At 42.8% G+C, this 10,874-nt stretch overlaps 1 protein-coding gene across 1 annotated transcript; it reads right to left on the reverse strand.

Moving 5' to 3' along the window:
• Positions 1 to 4,488: 4,488 nt before the first annotated feature.
• Positions 4,489 to 5,649, reverse strand: s1pr4 (sphingosine-1-phosphate receptor 4; the record flags this gene model as incomplete). Its single annotated transcript, XM_080860836.1, has 1 exon — positions 4,489 to 5,649. One exon carries the CDS (start codon positions 5,647 to 5,649, stop codon positions 4,489 to 4,491), a length of 1,161 nt encoding a protein of 386 aa, XP_080716962.1.
• Positions 5,650 to 10,874: the final 5,225 nt, after the last annotated feature.

Raw genomic sequence — 10,874 nt, forward strand, 5'->3', positions numbered from 1 at the left:
TTTTCTCACCTCTGCTTCCTCCCATAATGACCACATAATTGTGCCACCAACCCTTTCCAGCCACAGTCTCACCACTCCCTCCCTCTGCACACAAAGGCTGAATCATACCTCTTTTTTGGCGCAGCAATTGCACTCTTATCATCATTCTCCCACCCTTGCTTCTCAACCACATGTGAATCATAGGTGTCCGTACCTGCCCTTTCCCCCTCTCATGTCTTCCCAAATACAAACATTGAATCATGACGCTCTCTGGGTTGACCTGGACTTGGGATCAAATTACAGCTTGTTAGCTATCTTCCACCTGGCTCACCTAGCTTAAAATCTGAGCCCATAGACATCAGCATGTATTTGACATTTTTTATTCCATCTAAATTTGTATTCTTCCAGGAAAATGATAAATTATGAATTATTAAACCGATGGCCATAGTCTGTTCTTACTTGTCTTTTCATGTTAGTCGTGTAAGTTGCATGAGTCCATTGAGACAACTGTGGAGTACATTCAGTCCCTTGTTTCCAGTAGCTGAGTCTGAGCTGTAATAGTTTACCACAGGTCAACTCCTTGAAATGATGAAAATATGATATCTGGTGAATAAATTACTTCCTTGCTCAGCCAGTTCTAGGAGGGTAACAACACAAAAGAGTGGCGTTCATTACCAGCTACTTATTTTAGTTTCCATAGAAATGTCAGATTGCCTGACGCTGACCGGCCCGTGTGATGTGGCTGTTTTATGTTGTTTGATTTTGTTCTGTTGCCTGCATCACTCTTCAATCAGGGTCTTTCTGGTCCTGGCCATGGCTGTGGGCAGCCTTTATAATTAGTTTACACTAAGCAAAACCATCTGTGCAATAAAACAACAAAGCCATGTGAGAAACAACTGCTGCCATGGCCTCTGTCCTCTGTAGGTTGCCCCAGGTCACGCCATGAAGAACTCCACAGCGTAGAGATCAATCCAGTTTGGTTTTAGTTCTATGTGTTTCAGATGCGTCAGTGTTTAAACTATAGATCTAGTTATTTTATTAAATAAATGTATCAACTAGAATTTGGTCAGGGGTTCTGTGATTCGCACATTCAGGAATGAGCTAATAACGTGGATTTGATTATCTGGTTCATAAATGGTATGTCAGTAACTTACCTTTGTTGTGTTGTTGTGTCTAAATTAAACCATGAAACTAAACTTGTACTGAGTGGTCTTTCCAGTTATTCCAAATAACATACCAGCTTCAACGGCATTTTGAAAGCCCATACATTTGATATCTAGTACCTAGTTGCACAATAAACATATATGGACATAAGTTAGCAGATTTCACAATCAGTTCTATACAGCTAATCTGTGTTCTGGTATTTTTTAGAGGGGTCTGTGCTTTAACATAATACCCCTAATGTGCATTGAGGATACAGCTCCTATAATTTCCTCTAAAATCAGAACAGCCAATGTACCAAATAACTGCCAGTGACATCCTTTTGATTTCCTCAGGAAAACTGTGGTTGAACGCTGAACGTTGGTTGATTCTGTTACCTATTATTATGATGGTGAAGATAAGGCTCAATTTCAAGTACCGCTTCAAGGTGCGTGCAAACCTTTTCACAATTAAACAGCTGTTACAGATCACACCATTCCAAAAGTACTTTGTCATTATTTTCATGGTTTTCCTTTTCAGATAAAAGTGACACATATGGTATAAGACCTGTGGTTAAACCTCTTTGGTTTGTGATCACAGCAAAAGTACATTTGTGGTGCCTATGGTGATTATGCATATGCTGTGTATTGCATATTAACTGTGGCTGGTGAAGCAGTACAGTATGTCAACTAAGTGCAAAGTAGAGCCCCGTTGAGCTGGGGACTGTCCTCAGACAGTACTTCTCTATCTGTCTGCTTCACACCTGGAGGCTATGCACAGTAATTAAAGAGGGCACAGCTGCATCGGCACGCAACAGCTATTAACCCACTGCTTGTCAAAGGGGTAGGGAGGGGAGAGGAAATAAAACATGAGACAGAAATAGGTGTGTGAGACTGAAAAAGAGAAAAAGTGGATCAGCTTTTGACACGTCAAAATATCACATAACCAGTGGCCAAACCAGTGACCAAATTTTGCCGGTTCTTTTTTGCCCCTGCCATGAATTGGACTGTTGCCAGAGTTCAGGAGGAGAGGTTTATCAACTTTAACAGTAAAACATGCAGCAGTGTGTGCTGAGGAACAGTCTGCGAAGTCTGTGCTAGCAACCACTTGTTTGTATGACAAACAACCTTCACTGAGACAGCCTGTATTGGAAGAATCTTGTTAATGTTTTATGCGGAAAATATGTGATGTGATTTAATACAGTTTTCTGTTTGGCTTTGTAAACTGTTGGCACATGCTGTATGTATGTGTGATCCTCCCAAACGCTCTGAGTTATGAATACGCTCCTTGAAGAGAGAATATTACATTAACCTCGCATGCTCACCATAGTAACGCTCTGCTTACAGAGAAAACCTTGGGGAGCAGATTTGAATCACACCTCCATCTCAGCTTTTCTGACCTCCGTCTGAAAGCAAAAAAGGGCAAATGAATTAAAGGCAATGAATCATGCCTCCATGTTAGGGCACATCAATCACACAGAGAAACGGAGCGAGGGGGTGGAAAAAAATGAATTTTTCCCCCCTCTCCGCACACCTCATCTGGCTCCAAACAGCAGCCCTGATATGGTATGGCACGGCTGGAGACGGGCGCACCCTGTCACTCGGATCATGAGATGTCCCTTTCATCTGCACCAAGGATTTTTCATTGTCTCCCCTCATCGATTATCCATGGTGCTGCCCGGTGAGTGATCCATCAGAGTGATTTATGACAGCTGTTTCGCCCAGAGCTCAACCCAACGGCCACGTGACTATTTTTTTTTTTTTAAATGGGCTTGAGGTGAGAACATGAAGGGAGAAGAACCTGGAAAACTGAGGAGGAGGATAACCACTGTCGTCTGCAGAGCTCTACTACTGTCGTCTTCAGAACCCTACCAGTGTGTGAAGCTGTAACTGTAACTGCACATGATATGTTCCCACATTCTGGGTGGAATGTCACAAAGTCACAGTGGGGCGAGATTATGATTCCCCTTACGCTGTGAAATAATCAGTTAATTACATCTTGCTTAAAGCAGTGACACTAATATGGTTGAAGATATGCGCCTTTTGATCCTAACCTGTATCATTAAACAGCATAGCAGCAAATAGATTGCTTTGCCATTTAAGATTAAAAGGCATAACTGCCAAGTCAAACAATCAACTATGTGCTTGTCTATTTGCCCCAGGCATGACTATCTCAAGGGCAGGGGACAGAAATACCATTGCTGAGTTGATACAAAACACAGCCTTTTGAGGACCTGAACCTTAAATCAGCGTCTGAGGCAAGGTGGCATCTCCCTAAAGATAACCACTTCCTTTAACTGGACAGCTGAGTGCAGGGTTGCAGAAAGTCTGCACACACCTGGGCCTTACTGAAGGAGCACTTCCTATTGCTGACTAAAGGGCTGTGCTGGTTCTTAACTTCACCAGCGCAGTTGTCTGCTTGAATGTCTCCACCTTGAGTTGACTTGGTGTAACTTACAGTGGGAAGTAGAGGAAGTTAGTCTTAATCTAAATTTGAAAACATCTTTATTTTAATATTCACAATAACTTTATTATATTCAATACAAAAAGGCATACAGAGCCATTCAAAAAATGTCACAAAATATATTGATGTGCAAGATGCAGTACAAATGCAGTTCACAGTTTTGCCTTCAAATCATATTTAATACTAATGTGATATACAAATATCATATGAAAAAAAACAACAATATATCTTTCACGTTAAGTTTATGTTATATACAAAGATATACCAGCCTTATAGGATATTTTGAATGCTTACATGAAAGTATGATAAAAGATGAGAATAGTGAGCAAATAATACGGCATGATTAAAGCATGTTCATCACAGATTTGACTATCATGACTGTGACATAACTGGCAATAAATCAGAAGTGCGTTAAAATGTGGCAAACAGAGGCGAATGTTGTCGGCCGACAAATTTGAATTTGAATCTTTAAACCTTTAAATTTGAACATTTTTGTGTAAACATTTCAAGTTGTTTGATTCAAATGATAACCCGCTGAAAAGTCCAGCATCCATGCTGTTCGCCGAGAACTACCTCCTCACACCGTTTGTGTGCAAAGCGCAAACGTTCGCCCCAAAACTCAGGGCAAACGAAAATCTGTTGATTTGTTTGCTAATTTGAACGCACATCAGGTGTCGCAAGTGTAACAGTTCATTAAACATTGCATCAAAACACCAGATCTCCGTGCCCCCTGACAGTTAGCAGTTGTCTCTGTGCGTTGATCTCTTTCATTTTACGAATAACAAACAGTCAGGCGGAATAATGCAAAGGCCTGCACACTTCAGCTTTGGAGAAGTGCTTAACTTGCAGCGTGCTTGGGTGGAGCTGCTGAGAACTGAGAAAGGTGTATCCTGTGGTTTACAGTATCTAACCACTTGACACAGACAAGCAAGAGGTGGTGGTGCTGAGCCGCATCTTTCTGGTTTTGGGCGTTGGGCTCGTGCTCATGCTCCTCACCTTGCTGAAGCTGTTTCGCAGGCTGTCATGTCGGCTCCCTGAGGTGCTGGCCGTCTCCTTAGACATGAAGGTCTTGGGGTCACACAGGCCTGCCCACAGGCAGCAGCAGCACAGGATGCTGGCGATGGCCTTGCGCAGCTCCATGCTGCCGAACGAGTAGATGAGGGGGTTCATGGCGGAGTTCAGCACGGCCAGGGCAATGACCCAGTCGGAGCTGAACAGGAGGCTGCAGTCGCGGGACGAGCAGAAGAAGTCCAGCAGCAGCAGGAAGAAGAGCGGGCCCCAGCACAGGCTGAAGGCTCCCACGATGGAGATGACCGTCTTCAGCAGCCGCATGGAGCGAGTGCGACTCCGCGTGGAGCTAAGCGCCGTGCTGTTCCTCACGTGCAGGAAGATGGCGCCATAGAGGAACGCGATGGCTGTCAGCATGATGAAGAAGAGGATGAGGGCGAAGAGAATGTAACTCTTGGAGTAGAGGGGCAGGAGGGTGGAGCAGCTGCTCAGGTTGCACACGCAATTCCACCCCAGCAGGGGCAGGAAGCCTATGGCGAACGCCAGAACCCAGCACAGTGCCACCATGGTGTAGATGCGGCACGTCTTCTTGGCCGACTTCTGGTTCATGGGCTTCATCATGGTTGTGTAGCGTTCCATGGCAATCAGCAGCAGGCTGAAGATGGATGCAGCCAGGGCCACAAACAGGAGCCCCTCGCGGAACAGCCAGAGTGCCGGGCTCAGCTCAAAGGTCCTGCTGCCAGACATGCACAGGTTGACCACGTAGGCGAGTCCAGCCAGCAGGTCGCTGAGGCTGATGTTGGCGATGCAGATGTAGACCCAGCGGCTGCGCAGCCGGATGCGGAAGAGCACGGCGAGCAGGACCACCAGGTTCTCCAGGACGATGAAGATGCTAATGGCCAGGAAGCTGGCTGTGGTCACACTGAACCCGCTTTTCCCCGGCTGCCGGTGCTGCAGACGCCCCGTGTGGTTGTAATGCTCCAGGATGACGCTGGAGTTGTTCGAGCCGTACACTGAGGGGCAGGATGTGGGGGAGCTGAAGGAGTAGAGGGCCTCCATACTGGTGCTGAAGTTGCAGTGAAACTCCTTGAGTTTGATTCTTTTTTTTTCTTGACTCAGGCTATCACTTTACCTCCACAAACAGACACAAGTGTGACCTGATTCTCTGGCAAAAATAACCTGACACAAAAAAAGGGAAGGGGGTGTGTTAGCGTGTAATTTACTTCTTGTTCAGAAAAGGTGCATCTCAATGATAAATTGTAGGTTTTGTAGGTTAAAGGGAAAAAGGGTGTCGAATTGTGATTCACACCCATAACAGTCATGTGTATTTAAATACCTCTCTAGTTTCACTACTCGTTGTGGTTAAGAGACTTGGCAAACTCACAGGGGATTTAAATGACTGCCGCATGTGAAGATGTCAAGTGCAGTGCACTAAAAAGTCACAAATAAATAAATCTGGCAAATACATGCAATGCAGAAAAGAATACAAAATAATTTCCAGATACTATAATACTACTTTTTTGTATTGGTCTCGGAAGTTCAAATGAACTATACACCTGCAAATCCCCTTAACAGCTGAAGACGAACAAACAAACTACAACACGCACACAAAACAAAGCATCTACAATTTAAAAAAACAACTAGAAAAATCACAGTATCACAATTATATACAACAGTTAAAGTGTATTTTTTTTGTATGTAAGAAGAATTGATACTATAACAATGACTTGCTTGAGCAGTTTCACTTACCTCTGAAGAGATGCTTCATGCAGATGCTCATCCCCTCCCCTGCGTTTGAGCAGATGTTTCGCGAGTTTAAAGGCTGTGAGGAAGGAAGCTTGGTGACGTATGCAGGTTGGCACACCCTATACGGGAATAAAGACCCTGATGCAAGCCCTCCTCTCTTTCCTCACATTTTTTAGAAAGTGTATAATTGGGTCATTTTAAGGAAATTATGAGATTAATTCAAATGCTCATTATCCTTGTGGAATAATATTGGTGAAATAGAACATGAGGCAATCAATATGTTTGAATATATTGTATAAAATGCTATGTTTTTGTATTTGCATGTTCTTATGTTTCCAGATATTGGGATGTGCAGTAATTATGTGTCAATACATGTATAACTAGAGAAAAAACACAGATGCGCATATATTTCATGCTGTGTTACACATATCTTATGGTCATCTACTATTTTGCAAGAGGTGTTTTGCTACTAAATCAGTATTTTGCCATCAGTCTTACAAAATCCTCAAATTGGAAATTGGCAATCTTTCTCAGAAGCAAAACGGGAAGCACCACTCCCTTACTACAGATTCGTGTTTACAGACTGATGAGCCACCTCAGCTTTCTCAGATCATTTCCCTCAGCTGCAAATGTACAGTAGGTTCAACACCATAGTGCACACTAAAACGTATTTTCCTCACACTATGTACCCATGGTATCTATCAATCTGAGATGTAGTATGTACAGTTGATATTTTAGTCAGTTTGACCTCTTCTATGTACTTTAAATGATTCCCATGGTGATTAACATTTCCATTTATGAACAAACCTGGTTCTCATTATTTACAAATAGACTTGAAGAAAATTATGCATTTTCTTCAAGTGATCACATACATTGATCTGCACACTGTGCATACTGCAGAAACAGTAATGTGACCTATATTTTGATAGGAAGGGTGAGTCTTGATTTTATCACGCATCATTGATGTGACTTCCCTTTTTGTCTGCAACATTGTCCACACATAGACTAATTTTAACTTTGAGATGCCAAATGTCGTTGAAAAAACGATTATTTCCACTATGCCATGTCTTGAATACTTATAAAGATAAAGAAAGGCCTTTTCTCGACTGACAGCAGTGACAGAGGAATATGAAGCCACATCCTGTTTTTAACACCCATAACTGTTAAAACGCCCTTTCTCTGTAAAAATTAACCACTCGAAAGGGGCACACAACAAACAGGATACGCAACGTCTAGCAATTGACATATTGTAACGGTATCGGAATTTATAAATAAAAAAATTGCAGAATGCACTATAATTGTTCTGCATACACATGGTTGAATTGACATCTTTACATTCTCAGTTCTTTGGCATGTTTTTGTTTGAATGTTATTTTAATGATATTGACTTTTTGTTTATCTGCATCAGGAAGAGCACACAGAATCTGTGCTTCACAGTGCACAATTTTTAGCTAAGAACAAAATGTATTTTAAGGTTCCCAATGTCAGTTCCAGCCATGCATGTGTGTGCCTCAACTGTTGGTCTGGTCATCAATAGCACTGATTTTCAATTTTCAATCTCAGATGACCATAAACAGATATGGGTTTGACTGAGTAACCTTGCTGTTTTTATTTGCTCAGTCAAACTCATTTCCTAACATACTTGTTGACTTTGGCTGTACAAAAGCATACACATTGTAATATCTTCATAATGAGCCTCTATGGAGGAAGGTTGCTTACTGATTTAAGATATGTTTCTTAAAGTAACACTATGCAACAATTTGACACTTTTTGAGATATGGTTTTATAGGCAACTAGTTTAGGTACCATCCTCAAATTCATTTTGATAGCATATGGTCATGTGAAGGACAGATAAACACCGGTGTCTTCCCCACTAACCATCCAGGATATGCCCTATGTAGCAAATAATCAGGAAAAGCTTTCACACGCATGACATTGCCAGCTAAACTGCCAAAAGACACCAGTAAGTGTGTTGGCAAGCTTTTATCAGTGTCAGCTGGGCTGTTGGTGGTGTTTGCAAGGTTTTTGCATGCCTTTAAGGTAGTTAGCTTACTAGTTTTGGAAAAGAACTCCCTATTGCTGCTTTAAGTAAACCAGATAACCGATGAACAGAGCCAGATAATTGCTTGTGCTTGACTTCTCTCCCTTGTATGTCGCTTTGTACATAAGAGCCTGATAAATGACTAAATGTAAAATAACAAAGCATTCATCAAAAGCATTCAGTCTGACTGTGTGTGAGCCAAACTATTTTGTGACATGACACCCCATAATGTTCATGAAACCACTGGGTGACTGTACAGGCTTTTGTGGTAAGCACCGTTACCATCCCTCTATGGGCCTTGTGGAGATTATTAATGGAAAACATTTACAGACCTTTGATTTTAAGTGTGTTTAGGTCTAGAATAAATATTTGGAGCTCACTTTCCACATTTGACCTTTGACCTTTATTTTGGGGTACCGTCATTTATAAATGACTACGGCCCATTTGGGTAAAAAAAAAAGAAAACTTTCCTAATGTAAAATACCATTGATAAAAACACAGAGGCATATATATATTTTTTATACATTTTAATGAAAAACACTCATAACATAAATCATCTCAAAATTCATCATTTAAAATCAATTATGAGATGACTTTTTCCTTTATATGGAAAGATCTGCTCATCGACACAGAGATGTTCACTAGGCGGGATGCTTTGCATTCTCTCAAGTGTATAGGTAAGAAAAGGTCTGACCTTAAAAAGTGGGTCATGGCCCCAGCAAGCAAGCCTCCACGGGACCCATGCAGGCAGGCTGTGGGCACTGTGGGCTAGGGCCAGCCCACACCAATCCTACACAGGCCCGGTGTGGGCTTGCCCAAGCGGGGCCCGCAGCGTTGGGTTCACTGCGGGCTGTCACCGGATAGCCCAACAAAAGATTCTAGAGTCTAAGCTGCCCAGAAAACCCATGCTGGGCCTGTGAGGGCTGGCACAAGGGCCCTTTGAGGGCTGCCCACGCAGGGCCCCTGAGCTTTTGCTCATTGGCAAAATGCTGGCCCCTCAGTGCTGGCCCTGCGTGGGCAGCCCTAACATAGCCCACAGCAAGCAAGCCTCCAGAGGCCCTGTACGGGACCCCTTAAAAGTGGCACAAGGGCCCTTGAGGGCTACCCACACAGGGCCCTTTGAGGCCTGCCCACACAGGGCCCTTTGAGGGCTGCCCACGCGGGGCCCTTTTAGGGCTGCCCACACAGGGCCCTTTGAGGGCTACCCACACAGGGCCCTTTGAGGGCTGCCTACGCAGGGCACTTTGAGGGCTGCCTACACAGGGCCCTTTGAGGGCTGCCCACACAGGTCTCTTTGAGGGCTGCCTACACAGGGCCCTTTGAGGGCTGCCCACACAGGTCTCTTTGAGGGCTGCCTACACAGGACCCCTGAGCTTTTGCTCATTGGCAAAATGCTGGCCCCTCAGTGATGGCCCTGCGTGGGCAGCCCTAACATAGCCCACAGGAGCCCTCACTAGGCCCACACAGAGCCTGCACTCATTTTTTGCTCATTTATTTATTATATCATCCTCATCCTGTTCTTCCTCACCACTCTCAGCATCACTGCTTCTGTCATTTTGTACTCTAACTACCTCATCCTCATCACAGCTTGACTGACTTTCTTCACTTCCCTCAGGAATTGGCGATGCTGTCCCTCTCACCTTTCCATAAAACTTAGAAACATCCTGAGAAAGACAATTGGAAACTATATTGAGCAATTGCGTAAATTCCTATCCCCTTATAGGACTTTGTTAGTTATACATGACATGAACTTTTTCAAGGTTTTACACAAATATTTCAACATACTGTATCTCTACATAAAATTGCAAAAACAATAAGAAAACAGTTTAGGCTACCAAGAAATATTTTTTTGGTTGGTGTGTTTTATGTCATATTGCTTAAAAACTGAACTTACCATCGTGCTCTTCCGGCATGTGACTCACATGTGCTCTCCTCTGCTATACTTCCTTATAGCAACAAATATCACCAAGATATGTAACAACTTTTGATTTTATTGGTTGAAGGGGATGTCATGTGACACATTTTTAGGTTAATATTATTGGTCAAAGTTTTAGGTGTTTTTTTTAAAAGCAGTTTTTCTTAGCGTAATTTATAAATGACAAGTCCCATAGAGGGTTAGAAGGCCCATAGACCATACCACACAAGGTCTTCTGAAATAATTTAGATGACATGGCTAAGTCATCAGTCATTATCAATCACAGGGACAATGCCACACAAAAGTGACTTTTATTCTCTATACCAAAATATAATTTTGTTATGTATCATGTGCTATGTCTGAAAACTGAGGAACGTGTATTGTCATGAAGTAGTATATACTTTCAAAGCCCAGTGGTTGCATGTGCTATACACATTTCACATTCCTGCACAGAGGCAATGCATTCCAGATATCCTGACTGGGGTTGCAGCAGGTTTTTTATGTATGTAATGTGATAACCTGTTCTACATGCTTCTCTGAGCTCTTCTTGGGAAACTGCTTAGTCATCTCTTTCAAAAGCTG

Source organism: Sprattus sprattus, assembly GCF_963457725.1.
Source record: "Sprattus sprattus genome assembly, chromosome: 2".
Classification (NCBI taxonomy): domain Eukaryota; kingdom Metazoa; phylum Chordata; class Actinopteri; order Clupeiformes; family Clupeidae; genus Sprattus; species Sprattus sprattus.